General features: G+C 42.7%; 3 protein-coding genes across 3 annotated transcripts; all 3 read right to left on the bottom strand.

The window, feature by feature from the left end:
• Positions 1-357: 357 nt before the first annotated feature.
• On the bottom strand, positions 358-8,080 carry bsg (basigin). Its single transcript, XM_085927967.1, has 9 exons — positions 7,851-8,080; positions 5,136-5,486; positions 4,097-4,265; positions 3,605-3,693; positions 3,394-3,530; positions 3,054-3,330; positions 1,606-1,630; positions 1,464-1,526; positions 358-1,377 (listed from the first exon to the last, which is right to left on the bottom strand). The coding sequence occupies exons 1-8, from the start codon at positions 7,912-7,914 to the stop codon at positions 1,466-1,468; spliced, it is 1,173 nt and encodes a 390-aa protein (XP_085784093.1). The 5' UTR covers positions 7,915-8,080; the 3' UTR covers positions 358-1,377; positions 1,464-1,465.
• A 184-nt stretch (positions 8,081-8,264) lies between these two features.
• LOC147047141 (E3 ubiquitin-protein ligase RNF126-like) lies at positions 8,265-12,995 on the bottom strand. Its single transcript, XM_085927966.1, has 9 exons — positions 12,669-12,995; positions 11,771-11,829; positions 11,454-11,514; positions 10,952-11,187; positions 10,799-10,867; positions 10,584-10,653; positions 10,402-10,495; positions 10,008-10,123; positions 8,265-9,900 (listed from the first exon to the last, which is right to left on the bottom strand). The coding sequence occupies exons 1-9, from the start codon at positions 12,741-12,743 to the stop codon at positions 9,724-9,726; spliced, it is 957 nt and encodes a 318-aa protein (XP_085784092.1). The 5' UTR covers positions 12,744-12,995; the 3' UTR covers positions 8,265-9,723.
• A 2,950-nt stretch (positions 12,996-15,945) lies between these two features.
• Positions 15,946-18,864, bottom strand: fstl3 (follistatin-like 3 (secreted glycoprotein)). The gene is made up of 5 exons (XM_085928640.1): positions 18,679-18,864; positions 18,294-18,473; positions 17,309-17,524; positions 17,012-17,239; positions 15,946-16,941 (listed from the first exon to the last, which is right to left on the bottom strand). Exons 1-5 carry the CDS (start codon positions 18,743-18,745, stop codon positions 16,889-16,891), a joined length of 744 nt encoding a protein of 247 aa, XP_085784766.1. The 5' UTR covers positions 18,746-18,864; the 3' UTR covers positions 15,946-16,888.
• Positions 18,865-27,366: the final 8,502 nt, after the last annotated feature.

Genomic DNA, 27,366 nt, shown 5'->3' with positions numbered 1-27,366 from the left:
ATCAAAAAGATGGGAGTTGATACAGACTTCTGATGTGGCGCAATCTCTGCACGTTTATGGTCACCTCTCAAAGGAAACTTGCTCAAAATCAGTTGTATCACGGTATGAAGTATGCTTATGTACTCACCTGGCCCTGACATTCCATAAAATTGAAAGCATAATGTAGTTTTGGTCAGCTTCTCGTGTATGAATGTGCCCACGTCACACTCTTGCGGCTATATATCGCCCTCACGTGGAGAATATCCGGAACTACAAGTGTACGTTCTCCTTTTAAGTTTCTTGGGGAAAACTTCCAAGGTCTTACTAGATTTTATACGTGGACTGGCAGTCCATTATTGAGGCAAAATGGGTATGGTGTAAAATTAGATAACTTTATTCAGTTTGTGCAAGTTGTACAATAGATGGTGACATTCTCGCTAACTTACACAAATCTGGCTTAAAATCTTTTCATGTATAGTTGAGTAACTGACACAGCAACATCCAATCACAACACGACTCGGGCTGATTGCATTCTGTGTTTCTTTTTTTAAACAGTGAAATGATTCGCTTCTCACCGCACATGAAAAAAAAAAAAGTGTTTAAATTTAGATCAATGAAGTAAAATGTGGGTTATATCAATGTGGCAACTGCCGTTACATTTTTTTGGCAGTTGGTCCTTCATATAACATAAACATATATTTAAACAAAACAAAAACATGAACAATGGGAAAAGAAAGTTGTTCAAATAATTTCCTATGGCGGTAAAAAGACACAAATAGAATACTTCAATCTTAAAGTCCCATTTCAAAGTGGTAAGAGAGACAGATAGGCAAATTCTTAAGCCACTTTTCCATTTTTGGTTCCTGACACCACAGCCCGGCCCGGTCACTTTTCCGTTCCAACAGGCGCCAATTAATCAACGTGATGTGGCGATGTCAGAAAGTGGGAATTCAAAAGCGAGCCGCTCAGGGCCAAGCAAGGCCGTTTGGAAAATGGAAAAGCGGCTTCAAGCTCTGCTGAGAGGAATTTCTGAAGCAACCAATTAAAGTGTAAAGAATGGCAGCGATTCACAGCGTTTGAAAAGGTTGTCGGGGAAACATGAGCACTAACTCGCATTCCTCATTTTGGATCCTGTGATGATGAATTTGTTTTATTATGTTACAAAAGACACACATTTGGCTACGACAGTGTTGAAACTCATGCAACAGTGGTGGCCCTGTGGCCTCGAGCAAAGACGATTTCACACACACTAAGCTCTCTGTGGTAGAGCACGCAGCCCGGTGAAGATTATTAGTGAACAGGAGGGAAATCAGCCTTAAGAACATTAACACTCGAAAATAAAAAGGTTATTTGACATTGCAGGGCTGCGGGACGAGGTGCAGTGGGGCAGCTCGGGCCCTGAGGGGGAAAAAAAAGACTGTCAATGACTTCCAAATGTAGCCATAAAACAAAAACTCTTCCCATTAACATTCCATGAAGTCTACCTTTAATTGGAATTCCTTTGCCTCACATTCTTGTCTTGGTGGTTGGGAGTGGAGTTGCTCTTCCTGAAACACGATCAAGATAATGCCAACATGAGGGCCGTAATTGATATAAATGCAGCGAAGGGCGCCAGCGGGTACTTACAGTGGAGCCGCGCCTGAGTCGTCATCTGGTCCGCAGCAGAATTAGCGACAAAGCAGGAGCAGGGCAGACAGAAAGAAAGATCACAACAATTGGTTAACAGCAGAACATTTGTGTGTCAAATAGCATGCCACTCCAGCCTTCATCTTCCCATCTTCTGCAAGGTGTCTCCATGAGTTAGCATAAAAATCGAAAAGTCACGCATGCCCGCCTTTGGCATCCAACAAACCTTTGGATACGAATAGTTATATATATAAACTTGAAATACGTAGCAACACGCTGATGAAGCTTGTACGATACAAATTTTAAGTGGACACCACAGAGGCTCATGCGTTCGAGTGAGAGAGCAGCAGCAGAAGACTGCGGGTGGCATCTTGATGTCAAAAAGTGGCAGCGCAGCCACTTAAGAGTGGGCTGATGACACGACGGCCATGTACGCAGATGAGCTCCGGATGCGAGCTGAGAGGCAAATGTCTTCATGAGATAACTACAGTGGCACCTCCAAAGGCTTCAAAGTATCTGTTTGGCCAAAATTCTGGTCTATGTTCAGAAATTTCTCTTACAGTGTCTTAATTTTCATCACGGACCGGCGTATCTCACCAACCGACTGAACTCCGTACGACTTTTATGAACTTTACCAGTCTTACCTGTATTTTTTTTTTTTTTTTTAAACCGGGATCAGGATTTCCAACGCCAAGTACTACTTGCCTGATGACAAAATACTACCTGCCACAACTTTTATTTATACAATAAAAAATTGGGATTTTGGAGCAAACATTTCAAACTCTTACTTGGTGAGTTTGACCTTCGAGGTACCACTGTAAGCGCCTTACTTATCATGCACCGAGGACAAGATGCAGATTTCATGCAAGCAATGCCGCCACTTTTCTTCGTCTCGGTTTTTCATGTCTGTCGGTCTGGTCGGACTCTTTCTCTGGCTCTGACATGCATTTTAAAAAAAGAATTAAGGGGGGGCGGGGCAATAAAGAGTAACAAAAGGAAGCTCTATGTGTCTTTGTCGTAAAGGGCCAGTGAAAGAGTGAGCACATGTTTTCGGCACATTCCTTTCAAGACGTGGTGACCAAGAGAAAAGTTCATTCCGGTTTATCACGCGGTCACCTCAGCTCAACCACTTCAGTCTGTCATGCAGTCCACTTACCAAATGCAAAAGTCAGCAGCGAACAGAGAAGTACAAACGTAAAGAATAAAAATGAAATAAAACAAAGAATCGTTGGACACAGAAGCTGAAACTCAACTGTGAAATTTCTACCAGAAAATGCAAATAATGACAAAGAACCAAAAGACAGAGGAGGAGTTTGGACTAAACACATGCCACTACATTTGATGGCAAATTGAGGCTTTCAGTCTAATTAGTACACTGCCTTGAAGAACTCTTTTGCTTTTTGTAATTGTATGCCAAGACACTTAACAGCTCTAAGAGTGGAACGTACCGTCGGTGACCTCATCAGGCTTTCGCCTCTTCTCGTAGATGAGGATGATGGTCACCAGGATGATGACCTCGGCCACGATTCCGAGGAATGGCCAGAGGGCAGCGAGGCGGCTGCGGACGCGCAGGTGGATCTGGTCGGTGTTGGTTCCGATGTCGCTGGTGCCCGAGCAGATGTAATCGCCGACGTCCTTCTCCATGTTTAGGTCGTTGACGGTCAGTATCGTCTTTTCCGGAGTGCTCTTGATCTCGTACTTGTCGCTGGTGCCGTTGATGATGGGCTGAGAACGAGAGGCGCCGTCAGCGAGGTGACGGCCGTCACGTGGCGACAACGTGTTGCTTACCGTTTGGACGCCATCTTCGACCTTGAACCAGGTCCAGTCGGTCGGCAGCGGGTAGCCATGGCTTACGCACACCATCACGCCTTTGTCTCTCTCGTTGCCGTGCTCGGAGTGCTTGTAGGAGGCCACGTGCGGGAGGGCTACAAGTGTGGCGGGACAGAGCGGCGATGAGCTTTAATGCTATTAGTAAGGCAGGACCTAATCACCGTCTTACTTTTGACTTCAATTGTTTCCGTCACTTGTGGCTCACTCAGGAACACGCACTCATACTTTCCACCGGAGGTGTGCGTGATCTTGTCCAATCTGCAGGTGGAGGGAAACAAAAAAAAAAACCACTGTAGTTGATACATCATAAAGAAAATCGATGTAAATCAAAGAAGTTGCTCAGGTCAAGACAATTGCGCTCTCTTGTCTGCTTCTTGTCTATTGTCAAATTAAGGTCAAGTCGCGCATGCAGGACCGCTAGTCCATGCAGGACCGCTAGCACGAACCAATCAGCACGTCTACCACAGTGCCGCTCTGTGGAGTGGCGAGTGCCTGCCAAAGCGCCTGCAGCGCTGATGATAATGGAGGCAGCGATGCGGGAGAAGCTGAGATAGAACAAAAAAGCCTAGCATGACAGCATACGTAGACTTTTTGTGTCAATGGCGAGTGTTTGTAAAAAAACAAAAAAAAAACCTTAATGAGTCCCTCGGGACTAACTCACTTCAGAACCGTACTGTGGCCAGTGGCCGTGGATTCAGACGACTCGATGACTTTGCCATTGTGCGTCCAGTGCGAGCCCTTGACGACGAGAGTGGTGTCGGTCAAATTGCAGCTCAGCACGGCCGAGGTCTGGTTGTTGACCTCGGAAGGGTCGGTGATGATGGTTGGTGCTGGACACGCACGAGAAGAGGACAAAGACATTTATTCATCTCAGCTCTAACCAGTGGGAGGATCAATTTAGTTCTCACAAATGGTATATCAACTATGGTCAAGTGTTGCAATGAAACCAACCTCGCTCACAAATCAAGATAAAACAGTGGAAGAGGTTAATTTCACAAATACTGTGCACGGTATTCACTAGAAGATGGAGAGAAGGGAGCTGTAGAGGAAAGCTAGTGGATACACAGGTGAACTTAAAAAGGAAGGGAGAAGTTCTAGAAGTGAGATCATGCATAAGACGCAACAAGATGGCAGAGAAAAGTTGAGGACGCCCAAACGAGTGTGACACAAGTACAGACAAAGTCGTTGTCATATTTAAACAAATATATACAAAATTGTCCGGTGACCACTGGACAAAAATCAAGTCGGTAATGAGCAAAGTCAAATTATCAACATATTGTCCAAAAAAACAGAATGTCGCATTTTATAATATAGTCCACCTCATCGAAAGACATCCAATAAATACGGATTGACTTCATACTAGATTCACTGAATATTAAAATTGTTGCCGATTGTGTGGCCAGTAATCATGAGGCAAAATGGTGTGCACTACTTGACTGCCACCAGCAGGGGCACTGTTGCTTTATTTTATTCTGTCAATGCCCATTTGTAAACCCAACCTTATGACCTTATGCATGACATGGGAAAAGATAAAGGACAGAGATCATCTCAGTGTGTGTGGGGGGGATTGAATGGGGTGCGCTTTACTACAGGGGCTATTAAGAGGGAGGGTGGGGTTCGATGAGGAGAAGAAGGTCCAGGACTCCGCTACTGGGGAGATACTATGACTCGAGTCTCCTTGGGCTTCCTCGGCCACTCACGTTCAATGACAATAATGTTTGCTTGTGAGCGGATCCACTTGATTTTTGGCGTCTTCCTCAGCTCATTGCGGTCGGGGTCATTGGAGGCGCGGCACTCGTACGTGCCGGAGTCGTCGAGGGTGAGGAGCGTGAAGCGAACGGTGCTGGTTGCGTGCGTGATGTACGTGGCGTTTATCTGGACGCGCTCGTTGCGCGCCCCGTCAAAGAGTTGCACGGCCGTCTCGTTGGGCTCTTGGCCTTCTATGAACCACCACTGCACCTCGGGGATGGGGCTGCCTATCACCTCGCAATGCAGCTCGGCGCTGTCGTCAAGCAGCTTGGTGACGGAAAGGGGAGACTTGATGAAGCCCGCTGAGGCACGTGTTAATAAATTTCGGTGTGTGTGTGTGTGTGTGTGTGTGTGTGTGTGTGTGTGTGTGTGTGTGTGTGACGGGAGGGGGTGGTCGAGCAAAGCCGGGTGATTTCATGGATTGGTGATTGAAAAATAAGGCAGTGAAAGAAGAAACAGACAAGAAAGAGACAGAAAAAAATGATTAATAAAACACAAATGAAATGGAAATATGCAAGTAGACAGAAAACACAACACTTGATTTACACCCTTACATTACTGGATTGGTTTCGAATTTATTATTTACATCTACCTAAAATGGTATCATATATAAAAACTAAAACACAGCAGAAGTTAAAACAGTAACTCCTATCAATTCTTTTGCTCAACAAATGCAGGTGTAAGATCTTTAAAGTCCAATTTAGAGTGAGGGAAAAACAAATTCTAGAAACACAGTCAAGCATGCCATAATTTACAAAAGTATGAAAAGCAAAGCAGATGAAGCCAAACTGTAAGCATCAATGAAATGAACAGACCCCACCCAATCTGTCAGGAAAATGTATACATAAATGGCAGTGTGGTGGAAAATTTATGACAACTCCAGAATGCAAAAAAAAAAAAAATCTTCTAGTTTGGGATATGAAGCTTGAACAAATAAGGGATCCAACTAATTGGCTTATTTGACAAAGGCGGATTAGTGGTGAACAAGGGCCGGCCGGAGTCTGCCCATGCATCCGATTTAGAATCTTGAGCTAAATGTGTTTATATCTTTTACAGCACTGTAAAGCTATTTTAAAAGGAACACAACACACAAGGTTGTTGTAGGACTGTGACATTTTAGGTGACGTTACAATCTTGGTTGTTGCAGAACTATGCCAAGTGTAAGTAGGCATGCTTTATCTTTGGTGGGACTATGTTCATATTTCATCTATCAGTAGTGGGGAAAATGAACTGAGGATTGCTTCAACTTTTGGAAAAAGACAAGAGTCATCCTAAAGCAATATTGACATTTTACAATGAACTGGAAAGGTTCGTGCAATGAGGTTCGTGCAATGTCAAGGTCGCAAACACGAGAGAACAGTCAGATGCCGTTGCAGCATGAGCAAAGAATAAAAAACATTGAGATTCACATTGAGAAGCTATTTGAACCCGGCCCCCTGCTTGGCAGGAAAGAGATTAACTTCCTGTTCCCCAACGTCCACATACGGAACATTCAATGGATCTGCACGTCCATGCAAAGTCGCCCACTTAGTCTAATAATAGTCATTAATTTGATGGGGCAGGTGAGTGCATACATTTCAACATGACAGCTCTTTTTATTGTAATAAAAGGATCATTCGCTGGGCAGGTTAAGAGACTGTGCTGTCAAATGGTAATTGAATAAAATAAAATAAAAAAACTCATTAAAACCCCAATTCCCAATAATGACTGGGGGGATACGTCATAACCTAGTTTACAAAGTAATGCAAGATTAAAGATTAAAAATAGTGTTTCTTGTCATATCACAAATTTGCTACTTTTAATAATAAGCTGTGAGATGTATATGTCATTTTCCTTTTTTGTACACAGTCGAGGATTGTTTTATTTTCTACAAATACTCACTGCATTGTAAATACGTCATACAACGGCAAAAAATGGCACAATCATTACGATTTACGTACTAGTTTGTGACCACTGAATTCCGTCGTAAAGCGAGGACCATTTACGCTTCAATTGCTGTGTATTAGCAGGAAATGCATTTTCACGTTATTATCCTAAGAAAACTGAAAACACGCAAGTGACGTCGACCGATCACGAATAATAAATGGCAACCAATAAAGATGGAATCAGACCGAGTCAGCATTATCTTCGAAAAGGACGATAAAGGGTGGGAAAACAAGTTTATCCAGAATTCTTACAGCTAAATAATTAGCAACCACTGATGGCCTTGACAGGCCGAACGAACCACGGGACATACATTACCGATTATCATATATCCGACAGGAGTATTGCGTAAGTGTCAACATTCCTTCTCGTGGTTACTTAATGACACTCAAAGGGCTACTAAAACTGTAAACTTAAAAAAAAAGGTTTTAGAGTTGAAAGACAACGGGGTCATTGATGCTAATCGCGCTAATAAATGTCACGCTCAACAAATTAGCAAAACACGATGCTAACCAATGAACGCCTACTGGAGCTAATACTAATGACCTGTAGGGTGGAGATTTATTTCGTTTGAATTGTGGGATATATTTTCGCTTGCATCGACAAAAACAATCAACCGCTAACCAAACCGTCCATCAACCAAAGAGTAGAAAGGCATACTATATATAAACGTTGGCCGCGCCGAGGGCAAAGTCTTCCATCTTCCACCAATATGGCTGACTAGAAAAAGGGAAATCGCTTACCTGTGGATGCGTTCGCCCGCCAACAGCTCAACACAAGGACACTGATGGCCCAAAATAGCTTCATGGTTTATAACCTAGATCGCGCTCGATGGAGAATTTGGCTGCGTTTGGCGTCCTTGAAGTTCAGGGCGCTGAAGTGAATGTTGACCAGCAGAGAAGAGACGCTTGTCCGTTCTCCAGTTGCTACTACTCCAACACGCCCCGGGCCGCACGTAGGCGTGACGTCACTGTAAAAGGCGTGGTCAAATAGTCACTTGTCATGACTTGTATTTAGTGATGAAATCTCAAGTTATAAAAGAATGTCAATCTATTAATATTATAGAATAAAACTATATCAGTGGTTGGGTAAAATTGTACATCGTAGGTTATTATATTCTAGGAACTAGACAATTAAAACTCCCACCGACATCTAAGTCAATGAATTTTAATACGTATGGTTTGGAAGTGTGAGAGAAAAAAAATAACAAAGCAATTTCTTTGTATGTGCCCAGGATGTGTTATTTGGGGGGATATTTACTGTAGTGGTTTATTTGCTTTCGTGATTGCATGGCAGACATACATCTTTATTCTTTAAAAAGTACATGTAATCTATATCAACACCTCTAAATTTCACTATAACCTATTTAAAAATCCCCAAAATTGAACATAAATTAAGCCTGATCTTATATAATTGCCTGTGACGTGAATACATTATGAAGTTGCTTGACCGTTCAAAGGTTAAATCATTCATTGCAGACAAAATTGCATTGTTTACGTTTGAATAGTTTCACATCATAAAGCCAAGCTATTTTCTTTTCTCCTCATAAAACCAAAGCCGCTTCCAGTAGAACAATCAGTTCTGAATTGAAGCCCTTTGAAGCTGAGATGCATGATACAAAATGGAGGAAGTAGGCTCTCGATGGCCATACAATCAAAAAGGAAGCAGAATTAATGACTTCATTGATGCGGGCAAGAATATAACAAGAGCCCAAGAATTTGAAAAGTACAAAACAATCTCTAAAATCTTATTTTGCATTGAAACTACTTCCTTATGAGTTTCTTGGGGTTAGGGATCGAATGACTAAATTATGAAATGTTTTATTGCTCGAGCAGGCAAATGTTAATTGGTTAGTACAAAAAAGCACTGCTGCCTTCTGAGAGTTAATTCCGTTGCAGTGCCGCAAAAACTTGACGAGTTTGTTTTATCTCCAGCCTTATCACCCAGACCTCTTTATTTTCATACAGGATCGTACTGCAAATCAACTGGCAACCTTAGAAAAGAACTCACCTTCCACTCAGGTTAAACTGCGCTGCGCATGAAATGTTTCTACTACATGGAGGATGCGAGACATTTTTTTAGGCTTTGCAGGTAAAATGTAAAAAATGACCGTTTATGTGGAAAGCAAGTTTTCACGTCATATAGTATGTTCAAACAGAAAGTGGAGCCTGGGTAGGAGAGTTATTGCAAATTTAAAAAATTAGGTACATGGTAAAGTCCTTAAATATGAATTCTACTCTTAAAAAAAAACGGAATTAATGTAGAATTCACTTTGCTTTGCACACTGGCGAACACAACACATTCCCAAAAGTTCTACTATGAGGTGTCCTTTGAAGTCTTTTGCGCACTTCCTCACATTGTCCCTGACTGAGGCTTCACTCCAGGGAGCTTCCACCCACCTTTTGTTAAAATCCCTGATGGATTTAATAAACAGGAGTGACCAGGCCTCACGTTTTACTTACCGCCAACAAACCGAGCGCGCTTAATGAAATTGCACTCGTTTTTTTTCTCCCCTTTTTTATCAGGGAGACAGCAAGGCAGCAGCAGTAGGAGGAGAGCTCCAGCCGGCTCAAAAAAAAATAAAATAAAATAAGAGACGGATGAGAAATGATTTCTCTAAGAGTTATCAGTCGAGTTCTCATTACTGGTGGAACTGGAGGAGTGAGGGGTGGAGGAAGACGATGACGACGTTGAGGAAGAGGAGGAGGTAAAGTTCATCCCTGATAGTTCTGGAGGGTTGGTCGCTGTATTCTGGCCGCTCAAGCTTTTCCTGCACACCGGACACGTGTCGTGCTGGACACAGTGGCAGAGAAAGAATGTTGAAAACGGTAGTTAGTTCTTGTGACACCCGAAAATTCTAATCTGATTAGCGACAGTACGTTTACACGATGTTCGCCTACCTGCTCAAGCCAGGGCACAATGCAGTCGTTGTGGAACATGTGATTGCATGGCAATTGCCTCACGTTTTCTCCCACGCTGTAATCTTCTTTGCACACTGGACATTCCAATCCTGAAGCTGGAAGACAAGCCACATATGAGAAAAAAACAACTTGAAACCACAATTAAGTGGTTTTGAGGGGCCCTTTATGCTGACCAAGCTGATTTTAACATCATTCCTTGAGCTTGGCAATTCAGAATAAATGATTTTCTTTTACTCTTTAATATTCAACACGTTTTTTTAATCAAATCAAATGAATGGACACATTTGTTGAAAAGAGGACCAAATGAGGTAAGAACATCTCATCATGATAAAAACTATTTCAATTGGATACGGACAGTCGATTTTCAACTTACCAACGTGTTCCTCTGTAACTAGGACTGAAGGCAGATTTTTGATTTTATCTCTATCGGCAGGCGGAGGCCCCGTGTTCTCAAACTGGTTTAATAACTGAAAAATGAGGACAAAAACACAAATTGTATAGATTCACACCATACAGGAAACTGTAATTAAAGAGAAAACGATTAAAAAAAAATACCTGTGTTATGATAGCATCTAACCCGTTAGCACCCCACGCGTAATCCATAGGATTCGAATGAAGAACACCCCTGGGAAACACAAGAGACAAGAAATGGACGTATGGTCTCATCTGCCATCTCAAATCAATCTAAAAACAAATTGATCGTTCCCTGCTCATCACTCAAGAAAATGTATATTCGAAATCATGATCACTAGTCTGCGGCAAACACTCACCAGGGTCCAACGCCAATATTTGGCATTGCAGTGGGTGCAATAATTCCATTCACTAGCTGCTGAATGATTCTAGAAGAAGAGAAGCATCAGAAATAAAAATGTCAAAACAAGCACGGTGCCAAATGTTTGGCGCCCTGTTTGCACGGCACGCACCCCTCTAAAGTCGGAACGCCCTCGTGCCTGCCGGGCTGCCGTCTGGAGCCGTGACGATTCCTCGGCTGCCGGGCGCCGTAGCGTTGCTGCGACGCGTTCTCCCTTTCTCGCCGGCTCTCGGCGTCGCGGTTGTCCTCCGCTCCGAGTCCGGCTCCGAAGTCGAAGGCATCGTCGAAGACGCTCAGCGAGAATTGGCTGTAGCCCGACGGGAATGTAAACATGTGCGGCTCTACGTTCTGGAGGAGGAGAAGTTGATGTAAAATCGATTATGTCCTTTTTTGTCATAACACATTACAATCAGACTTTGACTTTATGCATAAGTGTGAAAACCGGTAATCTCACATCATTCATCATCGAGCACTCAAGTCAACATCCTTGAGAGGTTAGTCACGTTGGCAGTCAAAGGAGACATTTTTATTCACAATTTGAAAGAAAAAATAAATTTTGGAACAATGTCTCCTTGAACAGACAACGTGAAATGAGTAAAGAATGAGTTAGGAACCTCGATTGGTTGCTGGATTCCTGGCCCGCTGGAGATGGTAGACATTGAGCCATTGTCAGCACTAGATGGGAGACAGATAGTTGACGAGTTATGTGAGGTTATATATATATTTTTTAATCACACTAATCGTGCTTGTTTGCTTGGATTCCTATTAATGTCACAGCATCCAATTTCATTGCATCTTTACTGTTTCCATGTGACGTTAATGCACAGTCGTGATTGTTATTTAATGAATGGTGGAAGATTTAAAATAGACACAAATTGAAAGTTTACCTGATTTGCATGGTGGTAAAAAAAATAAATAAATATATGCATACCTTCTTTCTTCCAGCAGCTCCTCGATAAACCCCGACTCACATCTTGGGCAGGTGTACTCCTTCGAGACAAACAGATATCATTTGTTGAATGTCCCTAATGAGGGCAAATGAAGCAGCAATGGGTTGTGCTGCCTCTTCTCACACACACACACACACACACACACACACACACACACACACACACACACACACACACACACACACACACACACACACACACACACACACACACACACACACACACACACACACACACACACACACACACACCGAATGAAGCAAAAAAAAAATAATAATAATAATAATAATTGTCCTGGGACTTTTCTGACACACTTCGTATAAAATGTATAGGACCACTGGAGCAGAAGAATGTGGATGAGAGACGATCATTCGAGAGCGTGACAACCTATCCACCTTGTGTACTTTAATGAATGGCAGGATGAGAAGAACGCAACGTTTTTTGTTTTGGAAATTACGGTATTGTTTCTACAAATGAGTGACGTAACGTGTTAAAATTACGACATTGACGTTCAAGTCGTTACACTCAACAGTAACGTACCCTAAATAAATATTTAAGAGTCCATTTAAGACGTCTATATTAAATTGACAGCGACCTTTGATGAATGAGAGGAACGTGGCTAATTGTCTTACAAGTGTCACAGATTGACATATTTAAACGCAACGAGTTTTCTATGTAAAACGAGCTTTAAAGACAGCAAGCTGGCTATCCTTGCCTTTAGCAGTACAGTTAAAAATGGGACCTCGTACCCGTTAGCATGCTAACGCTCGGCCCCGATGACGAAATGGCCCTTTAAAAACGTCACAAAACAAAAAATGTGCTTTGAATACACTTGGACGTTTTTGTTTTGTACCTTAACGTACCGTCGGGAGTACTTACGGGAAGACGAGGGCTGATCTCTGCGGTACATCTGTGACAGAAGAACCGGCTAGGCCATGGATGTGCTTCGGCCATCTTTTAGCCTCTGAGGTGGAGACGTTGGAGCACGTATGGAGCAACACCGAGGACAATGTTTTTTATTTTTACCCACATAATTTAGCCAAAAGCCCATAGAGTGTCACTCCATCTTCCAAATAGGACTCAATAAATACACAAATTATTGTGTTTTAAAAACTATATTGACTAAAGACTAAGGAGCTTTAACGTGAGTGGAGGATTCGGGACCAGGGAAAATATTTAAAACAAAAACAAAAATATGAATGTATTTATTCATGTACAAATTCTAATAAAATGGACTCAGATTTTTTTTTCAATTTTATGTAACCGAAATAAATCTCAGCTTTGACAGTTGGCCGTTAATAGCATTGACACAATGTTGCCACAAGGTGGCGGCCGTGTGAACCTAGTTGCGTGCAGCGTACTGCACACACAATTTTAAACAATCCAACAAAATTGCACTTTGGAAGGTACATAATAACTTGAGTGGAGTAAATAAACATGCTTTTGTAGTCTCTTTCACCTGTCAATGAATTAGCCTGAAAGGTAGCGATTATTTCCAACCAATTTGTATTACCAACATGTTTTTCTGGAACATTGTTGTTATTACACAACAATTTTATAAGCTGCATTTTGAAAAATAAAATCAAAATAGTGCCTAGGAAAGACATTATTTAGACTCAACAAATTTGGACCAAAATAGTAACACATGGAGAGCAATTGGATGGAAAAGTAATTACTGTTCCTTTTTTATTTTTAGACTGTATCCTCCTTATGTACTCTTAATGGGTTAACCGTAAGTGCAGATTTACTGCTGTAAAAACACAAGTCTCTTGTCTGGCTCAAAGCAAGTAGGAGTTCTCGTACGAGCCAATCCCATCCCTCCGACAGACTGGCCTGATGTTTGTATACATGGACCTGGAAATGACTTGTAACATTTTTAGGATGGAATTCTTTGGGAATGAATCACTATAATACAAAGAAGGGCTCCTCAATTAAAAATTAGAGGTTTGTTCGCAGAGTATATTGTAAATACATTTTATATATAAAATAAACATTCTGTTTTTCTCTCCATGTTTTTGAAGCAAACAGAACTGAGAATGTCAAGTCCTGCATTTGAACCAAATGTAAACGTCATTGTTGTGAGAATGAAAACAAAACATGATGGAGATGAGCGTAGATTAAGAGTGGACGTTTTCTCCGGGGCGAGGTTGTGGATGTCGTGTCTAGCACGTCTGCTGTTGTGTCTGTGAGGTTCATGTGGGAGCAGAAGAAACCTGTCTGTCCCATGGGTCTAGATTAGAGAAGGTCTGATAGCACGGAGGTTTGCTATGTCTGCCCGTCTGAGGTCATCTATTGTCTCTTTGTGCCCCGGTGCGTCACCGCGGCCTTCCAGTCCAACGCTCATCGCAGCCATCCAAATGTGGCCGGGGAGTGACTGCGGGTCAGCCGCCGGTCATGCAAGCCACACAAAACAAGTCCGAAAATACCGTGGGATCTTTTCACACCCTTGTTGTTGCATTTGAGTGTGGGAAATTCTTGTACTTGTGTGGGTAGATTTGAATAACATACATATTACAACAATCGTTATAATCGTTAATTTGACGACGCCACTTCAAAAGGTTAAACGTTCATCATTTTGTTCCACCGTAGAGGTTCTACTGTATACGATAACGTCATCATGTTTATGCATAAAAACACTTTCTGGGAAATTAAGATGATCCACAACAAGAGTGAAAGGAATTCCATGGAGCCACAAAAACTCACATGCATGTGACGAATGGGTTGACGTTTGAAAATATGGATTCATATGTGGGAAAATTGAAGAGCTTGGAAACGGCGTGTGCTTACAGATACGTTGCGACGGCGGAGCTCTGATATGTATTAGTTTCAGCTGTGGGATGGAGGCGTTTCCAATGCGGTGGTGTTTTCTCTGACGAGTGGGTGGTCCGCAGGGCCCACTTTCAACTCTCATTTGTAATCTTGATGTTGTCTGTCTGACTTACTGGAAACGGGAAGGGGGAAATTTTTGCAGAAGTGCCGAGGATCCCATGTGGATGTCGTTGACGTGTCACGGCATGAGGAGCGGCTCCTGGAAGGAAAATCACAAGGGTGCATGATGTTATGATGCAACTTTGGTAACTAATATGCTTGTTTAGAACAGGTGCGAATTAGCAGGGCAGCCGTCATCACACAAGGATATCTCAGTTGGTCCGCAACAACTTTTATGATTAAAAACCCTAAAAATTCTGAAGAAAATGCTTACAAAGAATCATTTTGGATTCTCTGTAGGGGATGGATGGAAATGTACAAAGAAATTCCCAGAAAAAAAAAATCTGGTCTGACACTGAGCATATTTCAGGGGATTGGGGCCCCTCCGGTCCCCCCCTCTAGCTCCGCCACTGCTGGAAGTCATAATATAATTTTCTTTGTTGCCACATTAACTTGTGACTTCCTTGAAACTTGAAGGTTAAGACTCAATATCATACAATCATATGGCTCATAGCAGAATGTTTTTATTTTCAGCATCTGTGAGACAATGACGTGTTATTCCTTCACCTTGATCTTGTTCCAATCACTGTTAGCCACATAACAACGTGTTTGTGTTTACCATTCATAGGTAAAATGACGGCCACATCTGGATGTCTAAGTCACAAGATGTGATCAAAACAATTTTTTTTTTTTTTTTGCCTTGGGTCTAGCTCATTAAATTAGGCCTCCCTCTCCAGCAAGTCCGTGTGCTCAGCTCAAACACAGACTCGGGGGAGTTTATCGAGGTCGTCAACACAACACAAACCTGACTCACCTCTGATGGCGCGACATCAAGTGTTGGCTACTGTGGTCCATTCCGAGACTAAGTCAATCTTCTCCGCTACATTCTTTTGGGAAATTCCGATCAAATTAATGCAGCCAAAAAAACAATAGCAGAGTGTGTCCTACAAAAGCATGTATTTACAAAATAAAAACAAAGGCGAGAGTTCCTCAGAGGAGGTAAAGAAAAAAACGCTTCAACGTTAGGAATGTTTTCATGCGGGATTTTTTTTTTCCTTTTATGGAAAGCCATTTTAGAATTTATTGGATATACTTTTTGTCCTGCTAAGTAAGACAATTCAGGTAGTGCAACTCGTCATTGAAAACAATGTTACTTGTAAAATAGGTCGAAAAATAGGTTGGAAAAAAATGCTCAAAGCGGCTTTCCAAAAATGTTGGTGTAAACATGAAATGCTTTACTGCTTTACTAAAACACACACACAAACAACTTTATCAGAGTGCAGCTTTGAAATTGCCAAAGCTATAAACTCAGTCTTAACTCCCCGCTCAGCGGCCCAGATTTTATACCATCAACTTAATGAGGGAAAAAAAAAAAAAATACCTGTTTGTCATAAAAGCGAGCCGTAAAAAAATGCAGTCGTAAGAATAAAAACAAAGCACAATAAATACACTTTTGCTTCAGCTTTCCCAAGGATACATGTCTTTGTTATTAGGATAAATTCATAAATAGTTATTGATAACATCTCCAATAAATAGTTGCAGGACTCTATTTACAATATGAACACGTCTCCCGCTGAGTTCTGTCTCTCTTGATGTGTTCATCTGCCCCAAACTTAATGTCATGTGTTTGTCTACATACGGTGGCGTAACGTGGGTTAAAATTTGGCTCAGAGTGATCCCTGGGTACACGAGGCCAGTTTTGAATCTTTTGTACCTTTTTGGGATGCAATGTGGCTAAAGGGGGAATTGCAATTGAATTGTTTTCTTTTTTTAATATGCACACCTCCAAAAAAGGAGCACCCTAGGTCGAAATTTTGGTGTGAATACAACTAGTATATTTTTAAGGGGCACTTTTTTTTCCCCCCCAGATCTGATACAGCAAAACTTCCATTGTCCATTGTGGACAATGCAGAAGTGCGGAAGTGAGCCAAGCAATTTGCAAAAATGTCTGTGACATGGTGCATGATTCTAGTTCATTTATAAAAATCATATTGTGCAAAATTTGAAGATGGACAAGGATCCCGATCACAATTTTTGGGGAAATGTATGTACCCCTAGCATTCCCCTGGCACCTCCCCTACGCCACACCACTGCTTCCATATCAAATCGATCATCTACAAAACTGAGGAATGATTGTCACAAACACAACAGAGGTCATCGCTTATCGATGTTTAGACTGCGTTTTCCTCGCTGCCATCGAATACGTGCGCTTTCCTTGGAGGACCTGCCGAGAAAAAGACAAAGCCAAGTGTGATGATGAGAAGCCATTTGAGAAATCAAAATATTGTCCGTACTGTTGCAGAGGCCGTAGTGGCGGACTCCTATGGAGCGGCCCAGGAAGCAGGTGGCACGGCGCAGGTGGCAGGCGCTGGGGTACGTAATATTGTCGTTGCCGCAGATGGGCTGCTCAGAAAGCAACGGTTTGGGGCAGGGTGTGGATCGGCACATGACGCAGTGGGCGCTGTTGGTCTGGTCCGTCACGCAGGTGTGCGTCCCCGGACACACCACGTTGGAGCAGGACTCTTGACAAAACGACAAAAATATTGAAATGCAAAATAGACGGCTTTAAAAAAAAAACGCCCAATGCTTACTTTTGCACTCTCCTTGGTACATGACCTCCAGGTCGGGATGTCCCATGCAGCGGGCCAAGAGTAGGACGCACTCATCCTTGTACGACCTCCCGTCGCTGCCGCATACGGCGTGCTTGCGTCCGATCTGGGAGCAATCCGGAGCGCAAACGCACTGCGGCCTTCCCATTTTCATTTTGCACACTTTCCCCACGCCGCACTTCACGTCTTCGCACGTCTCTGTGAAAGAAGGGGGGGGGGGGGGGGGGGGGGGGGTTGCAAACTCACAGAGTCACTTTAGTTTCACAAACCAGACGATGCTGCAAGTTTTAACCTCGCCTAATATTTACAATAAGCACATCGCTTTTGGTAAGTGGTACGCATGCACGGGGGCGTCGCGCCTGATGGAATGCGGGCCTGGCGTGTTTTCATAACATGTCCAATGTGAAGCGGCTGCACGCAAAGCTCCCGCAGAGTCGGTGGTGGGGGGGGGGGGCGGAATCTGAGCAGTTCAAATGACTTTCGCGGAAAGTTTTAAGTCCCGTGAGACCAAGCAGATGAGCTAAGTTACCGGTTGGAAACGTAATCATACGCGGAGCGGAGAAAAACCAAAGAGACTAATCTATTCTCAGGACCTTTGAAGAGAACTTGTCGATCAAGGGGTCATGTCAGGTTTTAGAAAGTCTTGCAAAACTAAATGCAGTTGGGATAGATTCATAGCTCACTCACAACCCTAGAAAAAAAATACTAAAATAAAGTGAGACAGAATTCCAAGGTCGTGTTCCTTAAGGTTCATCGTCCGTGAGTGTTCATACTCCCTTTTCCAATTTAAAGGATGATTGACCTTAAATCAGAGCGGTGCCCTGGAAACACGTGGGAGGCAGACTTTTATCAGTACTTTCAATTTCTACCCTTCCCCTGGTTCTAATTGCTTTCTTTGAGTGTCATCACCACATAACTCAAAGGTTTAAGTGAAGCCTAAAAACTTTCACAAGCTGCTTTCTTTTACCTTTGCAGGGTTTACAGGAAACGATGCCCAGGAAACCCAACAGGCTGACCTCATTCATGGGCAGGCTGGTGTTGGACCAAGCCGTGTCCAACCGGGCCCCCGCGCAGCACTCCTCTCTCGTGACCCCTCTCATCAGCACCATGTCGCATCGCTGGCTTTGCTGAAGCCAGCACATCCCAGCTGCAAAAATCACAAATTGCAAATCAGATTAATCAATGTTGTCTGATCGGTGAGCTGCATAGAAAAATTCCCCTGTGACACATTTTGGGTCCCCAATCCTAAGTTTGGAAAACCTTTGTATATCAATTAGCTTCTTCCATCACTTTTGTTCTTTTTAATAAGTAATGTTATTTTTTTTATGAACACTAAGCCAAAATTCACTTACCACTAGCAGGGTTGCTCCCAATCTGACCCAAAGTAATAACAACAACAAACACCACGTAGCTCTCCATCTTGTGCCGTACTTCCAAAAAAGGGGGGAAAAAAGTCACGACAAGGACTAGAAGGGATGTTCCTTCCACCGCTAACCTTCTCACACTAACTTGCTGTGGAAGCCTCTCTCTCCTTATGTGAATGAATGTGTTGTGGCTAAGTGATGCCCCCCCCCCCCCCACCACCTCCACACACCTCCTCCTCCTCTCCACCCTCCTCCTCTGTATAAATATTTAGCCCAGATGGAATTATGCTGCTGGGATGGGTGCTGCTCTCAGCCAGTAATAAGACGGGACAGGCACGACACTTTGACGCTGACTCAATTCCCAGAGTCGGGAAATGATCCAGACGCCGGCCACTTACTACATGACCTCATAAATGGGCGTATTAGACTAATTACAAGTGGATCGTGATCGCTTGGATTTATTAAATCAAATTGTTGAAATGTTTGGAAAAATGTTCTTGTCCTTCAGTCATTTACAGATAGACCCAAAATTCATTTAATCATGATTAGTTTCTTTATACAGTACCACAATGGATTTAAATGAATAACATTGACTTGAATTGGTATATATCAAATTCTGTCCAAATACATATGGACCCCGACTGTACCGACCTTCTTCTTCATCCTCGTGCGGTTGCTGTGATAGAAACCAGAGATTGTGATCTCACGCTTTGCAACCCAGGGACTTCTTCTAACCAGCATATGCCAAGTGTAATTAAAATCAAGTGCCTACAATGTTCAAACCATTCCAACCTTGCCACAGTTTATTGACAGTCTGCTTTAGCTGTTATCTGATCCAACTGCTGCGGTTACAATGATTCCACAACTTTTGTGGTAAATGGAAGCATGGGAAAGACGGAGTATACTGAAGGCTACACTGGTTACATGCTGTTTATCAATTGTTGTGATTTAGATGAAGCTAAGATCATATTTATGCTGAAATCCAGGTAATTCCAAAAGTTTCACAATTTGTTTTTGTTTTTTAAATAGTGTTTTGTTCACGGTGTTCACGAGTACACAGGATATGGTTGCATCATGACAATAAGACCTTTAAATGCCGCAAATTGACGTCACACGAGGGACTTTTAAGGACAGGGGCTTCTTAGTGTTACGCAGTCCTGACACATGCGATTTTGTGGTTACAAAACAAGAATATGTTGTCACGCAACACAAAAAGATGTGTCGTGATTTTCTTTCGATTGTATTTATGGCCTAGAAGTGGTTTTGATTCCAATTTTTATTTTAGCTTTGACTAGCATGGATTAGTTAGTGATAAATAACATGACCTTTGTGAAAATTTGGCTAAGCTCCATTGCGAAACCAAGGAGCCCCTAAATTATTTTTGTCAGTAAGGAATGACGTCCCCTCTACACTCACAACTGAATCCATTTTTGGAGTCCAAAAAGAACGATCACGTTGTCATATCTGATCCGAACATCTGCTTCTGCACTCGTTCACCTCCCTTTCTCGTAGCACTGCCCGACACCATATTTTAAGTTCCCTTTTGATCACTTTCTTCATTTCTTTTTTTTAAAGGTAGCACATGTTGTAATATCCAAGTTCTCGTGAAGGATGTCAGCTGCCTTCATTAGTCCAGATCCCCGAGGCCCAAAAAGGAATGCCGCCTGACCTGGGAGGGGAGGGAAAGACAATAAAAGCAAGCCTGCGAGCCGTGGGTGGGCTGCTTCTTTGGTTGGGTGTCTGCCCATTCACTCATATGGTTTGCATCACAGCTGCCGAGCCATACAAATGAATACAGCATGGCGGGGAATGGGGAGCGCCCTTAAATGTATTATCTTTTGCACGTATCGGGGCCCCCCTTTCATGTGGCGGGGATCCACGGGGCGGAGTGAAAGTGATGAATCGCACGCTACACTGTGTCCAATTTGAAAATGGACACACAAGTCAAATGAATGTTTGACTGACCGGGCAGGTGGGAAGAATGGTTGCTAGGTCATATGGTGGTAAACATTACTGCCATCTAGCGGTGGAGGTTGGCATCGTAAATAATAGTTCGGGTCATAACAGAATATTTAAATGAGACGTTTTGTGACATAATCTTGGTCAAAACTACTACATGTAATTGGGTATATAAGTCAACATTGTGACTGTTAGCAGGCGACTTTCATAATATGACCACAGAATATTAGCTTTAGCTGATTTCATAAATATTAATATTATGTGAATAACAATATTGTGTATTCATAAGTAGTTTTAGATGGAGTTTATTTTCAATATGTAAGGTTTTGCGTACATCTACCCCCTTGGGGGATGTTGAAGTTTGAAGACGATGTTCTTGCGTTCACTCAACCGTACCAGAAGAGGTCGCTGTTTACCTTGCCAATAATTTACCATCACTTGCTGACTATTTGTTGCATTTGACTGATTGGAAAACACGCCCAGTTTAAAGTGACCACCCGACCTCATTTTGATCCCGACAACGTTCCAATTTCGGCCTTTTGAAAAAAAAAAAAAAAAGGTCGCCAGTTTGCCACAAGGCACTAGGAGACAAATAAATTGTTATACTTATGAGCAACCTAAGTTCTCGGACAAATTCCATGAAAGTACATTTAAATTCCAGACTGAAGTGTTGAAGCCAAGGTTCAAACTCGGACTAAGAAGCAGACCTGCTAATGAATGGACCAGGGCTCTTACTTTGGGGAAAAACACCCCAAGACCGTTACTGCTGCAGGGACCCGGGTTGCATCCATGGACCACACGAGTAGCCAGCAGGCCAGTTGAAAACAAATGATGGAACATTGTGAGTTCCAAGCAATGCTTTAGGAAGCAATTTGTGCAAATTAATCAGCACACAAGTAGCTAGATTTGAAAAAGTTTATCCTGAGAAGTGTTTTGAAGAGTTCATCCCACTCAGGAGCAGCTCTTAATACCACTCAGCTCTTGTGTCCTGACCAAAAGTCATCTCATTCATGAAACACATCCCAAGTGGAGTACAACTGAGTCAACAACATGTGGGGGAATAAATGAAGTCGTCAGTACGTACGTCATATTGTAAACAAAGTTAAGAGAGCAGTGAGGTTAAAAGCAGCCGCGTCACGCGTCCACTCAATTTGATTGACGGCCTTCCTCCTCTGCCACTTTGACGCCGCCCTCAACCTCTCCGCTTCCTTCCTGTGCATGCAAAGTCCCCCCCCCCCCCCTCCCCGGGCGCTTCATTAATGGACAAGGTTAATGTCAGAACACGTTCTGCTCCTACAGCTGCGCCCCTCCACCTCCTTCCTTCCTCTTCACTTTTATCTTGGAACCCCCCCGCCTTCTTGGCTCCCCGTCCACTTGCCGATGAGAGCGGCATGCCGAGGCAGTCGTGACTGAGGGGAGCCCCCCCCCCCACACACACACACACCACTGCTGCCGCCACTTGGCCTCCGGTCAGGCTCCATCTGCATGCCGCTCTATAAACAGATGTTCCTTACAACATTCGAGAACATTTGGAACATCGGCCGGAGCTCATGAAGTTAATGACGTAAGCAAACTAAAGGCCAAGAGTACACAAGAGTCATACAATAATAACCCATCCATCTGACAAAAGGGATTGAAGTACAAAGTTGTGTGAAGATGGAAGTCGTCGATTGTGTAGTACGAAAAAACTTTGTGTTTGCACCAGATGACAAACACGGCGGCGTCTGGAGTGGGGCACAAATATGAGTCAGTGCAAATCCATAAAAAAGCAAATAAAGGCTGGAGGTGTAAGCACTAAGCAACAGCAAGCTAGCTAAGTCGATACCACCTAATTAATAATACACTATTTGTATCCCGATTGTGTATCCCGTTAATATTAAATGAATGAAGCAGGAGTGTTTTTACTCTCATGCGCTACCTAAGAAGTGTTAAACAACCTGATGAAGAGGTTTCATTCCGCATAAAGCTGAGTTGCTGTCACACTGGGCAATGAACCCCATGCTGCTTCACCAACACTGAAATCTACTAGCAGCCAGCCCAGATGAGAAAATAAAATAAACAAAAAGAACGTGTTCACCATAAAGCCTCTTTTGATGACACAAGTGCTGATGCTCCAGCTGGCAGCAGTTGCCATGGCAACTGAGGCGTAGCTGAGGCTTTTGTTGCATGAACAACACCACTGGATACATAAATCAATTCAAATGCAGGCTGAATGGACTATTTGTATATGCAATTTAAACATCATTTTGCTGGCAAAATACAGCTCTTATTTGTGGGCGCTTCTTTGTATTCAACTGCTCATTGAATTTCCTACAAATTGCTCAAACAGCATGTGATCCCCCACCTGAGCTTGACATGGAAATGAATGGAAACTGCTTGTAGATGATTCATTCCCACGTTTAGTTTTCTCTTTTTTTTTTTTTCAATCATTCATTGACAGTCAGATTAATGAGTCTCCTTTTCGCTTCCCGTTTAAATCAATCTCACTGTCGGGGCACTATTTGATTCACAAATTTCACACGGTGCCAGGCGCCACGGGGACCGGTAGACCTAACCTATAATAAGCATGTCGCCTGATTAATATTTAAATGTATGGATCTTTTGAATTCATTAGGCATCACACTGTCAATTATTATGAACACGAGGAGAAGGCTTCATGCTGAAGTTCATGCAGTATTAATTAGTCCATCTGTGACACTCAAAATAGAACGTAAATGTACATTGCACTAACGTCATATAGCGGGGATACTGTATTATTTATATTATATTAATTATATGAAATATTGATTATTATATTATTTTATTTTATTAATATTGATTTTTTTCCTGAGCCCTGCAAGCCCAGCTAGTCCATGAGTCACTCGCCAAATAACCACGTTGAAGTCACAGGTGCAATTACCGTTTAAAGTTCTTTTACGTAAGTGCACGGTGGAGGTGGAGAGGTACGGTAAGTGGAGAGTGAAAAGTGTGGGTTGTTGCTTGCAAAAAAAATAAATAAAAGAAAGTAATATCAAATAAATGGAATAGGAAACAAAAGCCAAGGACGGCGATGACGACATGACAGCTGGATGTGCGACAAGGGCACGAACGAAGCTGTTATTTTCCAGAATGCTAAATTTTACCTTAGCACTCAACATCTCCTGCGTCACGACACGGCGTCATTTTGAAAAGCACTTTACGTAAACGCAAGTGTCACCACGTTGTGTGAGCTGACAAAAGGTCTTCACACTGCTTTCATGCCATATGCTATGCTCAACGTGTCTGGCAAAAGGTAGGACAGCTGCGTGACTGTTGTGGAAGACCAACGTTATGTCACTGACCCTTCTGCTGCCCACTTGAAATGTTATTAATGACAAACCAAATGTGAAGGAGGTGAAAGCTGTTTCCACATAATTGGGGACACAGAAGAGTGTTTTTTTGTTTGTGTATGTGTGTGAGGTTTTTTGGGGGGGGGGGGGTTGACATCTTGTTGCTTTGTTCCTATTGGTCACTAAGTGAAAAAAGGGTCAACACTTAAATGAATGTTCTTTTTGTCTTTATATTAGATTTACGATTAGTCTTGGGATCCCTGATACGATTCAAGAACGATACTTTTTCAAGTGAGACGATTCCATTCCATTCAATTTAATTTTCAATTGTCATATGATGGAAATACTCAATACACATATCTAAACTATTCAGGTTAATTAAATTCAAAGAAACAACAAATCATTCACATCGTACCAATTTATACCGGGTGTGCTTCTCTTATAAGATTTAATTCGATTCAGTGTTTTGCGTTCCAGGCGTGGTCACGGAAACTCATAAGTTAAGACACCACTGTATTTATTTCCCATCCCATCTTGTTTTATTGCATTAGCCTCTCTATTGGAACATTTCTTCTTCGCAGCGCCGAGCGTAACAAACGAGCAGCCAGGAAGAGAGCGCGTGTCCACACAGGAGCCAATTAAATTAAACACTGGGGCATTTCTATGTCTCTTCACTCGTCTGCTTGTCTCCTGCCTGGGCCGCACTGGAAGGCGGAAACATTCCCTTTCATTTTTGTATCACGGAATAACTCGACTGTCGTACTATACGCTTCGACAACAACATGTGAGGAGAGTAAGAATGTCCGGCCTCCGCATTCACTGTCTGCATTTTTATTTTTAGTATTTGTAAGTGTAGTAACTGCAATCTAGGCTTGCAGATTTACAACTAGCATGAAATGCTCATTTAAACACATTTCTGCGTTTCAATGACAATGAGGAAAAAAAAAAAAAAAAAAGCTGGAGGTTACATAGCCTATAAAGGAATGCGTCATTGTGCTTTCAAATGCTTCAGGGTAATGGAAATGAATGCATGAGAAGGGAAGGCAAGAATTCCTGCAGCAATAAAAACTTATAATGAAGAAGGTGAGAGGCCAAACTTTGTCCTGCGTGGTTTTGACTTATCGAGGCCATCTGAGCTTAACACCCACACGGAGCAATTCAATACACAATACCCTTCATTGGTCCGAGCGCTTTATCTCTGCTGCTACTTTTTATTTCATTATTTATTTTGGGTGCCGCGACACCTACGCACGCACGCCCACGCCGCCCTCGATAACCCCTCTCCACATTGGTTTACGAAAACGCTACATCACAACAACCCCCGTCGGATGCCTGCCTGCCTCTTTGCAGAACAGGCCGCTTGAAATTGCATATTAGAAGGAGCTCATGTCTTTAGGTTACCATAGCAACAGGGTGAGTCATTCTGCTGCAGTCAGCTTATAGGCACAATCACGCTAACTGTGAGATTTCACCTCTTCGTTTTATTTCCGTTTCACGCGACGACCCCTTTGTCGGCCGAGGTGCCGTTGTTTTTCCAAACGGTGTGAATTTGGAGGTGACGGCTCCGGTTCGGGCGGCCAGGGTGATAATGAGCTTCTCGCTTTGATAGCATATTTATGAATCTCCATAATCAGAAAACCCGCTGCTGAGACCCCTTCCCCTGCGACGAAGAGAGAAAGAGGCACCAGACAGTGATTTGTAACTTTTTAGCGCTGATTAAATGAGGTTTGATCATCTAGCATGCACGCACAAGCTAGCATCTAGCATGCATTCTTAGCAAATATAGAAGAAGAATCAAGAATTAGCTTTATTGGCCAAGTTTGTGCATGCCAAACACGGAGTCAAATTCCTTGTTTGGCTGCTAGCTTGTGCCTGCATGCTAGCTGCTAGCTTGTGCGCGCGACACTAAGATAGTACTATATGAACAGGGAAGACAGTTATGGGGCCTAATCAACCATACTCGTACGTAAGAAAGTCTAACGAGTCTAAAATGATTCCCGGGATTTTAGACTCGTATTCATTTCCAAACATTAAACCGGTTAGACTTTAATTGTGTCCAGATTCGATGGTCCCTTCGTAGGCCGGGAGATTTGATTCTCGTAAGGAAGAATTCTGGATAGCTGCTGTAGCTCGAAGCAAATTCAGCTTCCTGATCACAAACACAATTGTAAAACGTAACCAGAGTTACGAGGAACAGAGTGTACGAGAACAACATCTGGCAAAGGCCCACATGCCAGTCTAAGGACGTTCTAATCTGATCACATGTTGAAGCCTGCTCTGCTGAGTTTACATTGCAAAATCTCATCGCTTCGCCCACTGTTTCCGGTCGTACAGAAAGAACGGCAGACGAACTTAATAAAGCATTTGGACCAAAGAGAATAAATGAGGCTTTTAGGGTTATGGCAACATGTGGTAGCAGAAGCTAACAAGCTCTGTGCAAGTTGACAGTTTGTGCCATCAAGTCATTGTATCTCACCAGGGTTTAATTAACCGGTAGGCCGCGTGGGGTGGCGTGTGGCTGTCAAGCCGTCACAGTAGACATGCAATAAATTGGACCGGAACTTTGAAGTTCCTTAGAGATAAAGAAAGACGGGAAGGTGGTAGTAGGAATTTTTTTTTTCCAAGGAGGGAGGGGTTGGATGAAGAGAGTGGTTTGGACGCAAGGGAACGATGCTGCATAATTGGCTTTGGAAATTTGTCTCCACCATCTTATATGACAGCAAAAGCCATTTTGATAAGGTTTTCTATATAGACCTTTCACACATATCCGCTTGCACTTAAAAGAGACATCCCAAATGCACACACACACACACAAAAAAAAAAAAATCAGCTATGACTGGATTTTCTAACTTTTTCATAGAGGTATGTGTGAAAGTTTTCTAAATTGTAATTCAGATGTTTATTTGTGGGTGAGAGTGATTTGGTGCATGCGTGTTACATGCATGGGTTTTTTTGTGGTGTGTGCGAGAGAGAATGAGTTTTTGTATGAGAGCGAAATGTCTTTTTATTTTTAACTTTTTTTTTTTATTAATGTCAATGTTGCATGTTCCTTTATACGGGTCTTGCACATTTTTAATCCCATCCGAGAAGGTGAGAATTTCAATGTTTCACATCACCAAGGAAAGCCGGTGAGTCATCTGCGTCTCTCTCTCTCTCTCTCTCTCTTTTTTTTAAATTTTATTTCTTATTTTTTGCACATCCGAGAAAGGCGATCTCTTGAGAATAGCGATATGTGTGTGTATGTGATGACGAGAGGATTGCGTGGGCGAGTGAAGAAGGAGGAAAGGAGAATGGTGGGTTTTCCTAAAAGCATTTCTTTGGGGTGGAGAGGGGGGGGTGCTGCAAGGAGGAGGAAGAAGAATACATGTTCATTCATGTGTGCGTTTTTTTGTTTTTTTTTGTGCGACGC

The sequence above is a fragment of the Syngnathus leptorhynchus genome, chromosome 13, assembly GCF_054491065.1.
Source record: "Syngnathus leptorhynchus isolate UIUO chromosome 13, UIUO_Slep, whole genome shotgun sequence".
Taxonomy (NCBI): Eukaryota; Metazoa; Chordata; class Actinopteri; order Syngnathiformes; family Syngnathidae; genus Syngnathus; species Syngnathus leptorhynchus.
The sequence above is the reverse complement of the archived record's forward strand: the minus strand, read 5'-3'. Positions and strand labels throughout refer to the sequence as shown.

What these genes read in the sequence shown, in the direction of transcription:
- bsg (XM_085927967.1), bottom strand. Translation starts at nt 7,914, where the DNA reads ATGAAGCTATTTTGGGCCATCAGTGTCCTTGTGTTGAGCTGTTGGCGG. An exon ending in GCCTGATGAGGTCACCGACG is followed by an intron (nt 1,631 to 3,053) that starts GTACGTTCCACT and finishes GCTGCGGACCAG; the next exon opens with ATGACGACTCAGGCGCGGCT. An exon ending in GACTCAGGCGCGGCTCCACT is followed by an intron (nt 1,527 to 1,605) that starts GTAAGTACCCGC and finishes ATCGTGTTTCAG; the next exon opens with GAAGAGCAACTCCACTCCCA.
- LOC147047141 (XM_085927966.1), bottom strand. Translation starts at nt 12,743, where the DNA reads ATGGCCGAAGCACATCCATGGCCTAGCCGGTTCTTCTGTCACAGATGT. An exon ending in GGCGTTCCGACTTTAGAGGG is followed by an intron (nt 10,868 to 10,951) that starts GTGCGTGCCGTG and finishes CTCTTCTTCTAG; the next exon opens with AATCATTCAGCAGCTAGTGA. An exon ending in TTGTGCCCTGGCTTGAGCAG is followed by an intron (nt 9,901 to 10,007) that starts GTAGGCGAACAT and finishes CACTGTGTCCAG; the next exon opens with CACGACACGTGTCCGGTGTG.
- fstl3 (XM_085928640.1), bottom strand. Translation starts at nt 18,745, where the DNA reads ATGGAGAGCTACGTGGTGTTTGTTGTTGTTATTACTTTGGGTCAGATT. An exon ending in TGGGAGCAACCCTGCTAGTG is followed by an intron (nt 18,474 to 18,678) that starts GTAAGTGAATTT and finishes TGATTTTTGCAG; the next exon opens with CTGGGATGTGCTGGCTTCAG. An exon ending in GTACCAAGGAGAGTGCAAAA is followed by an intron (nt 17,240 to 17,308) that starts GTAAGCATTGGG and finishes CGTTTTGTCAAG; the next exon opens with AGTCCTGCTCCAACGTGGTG.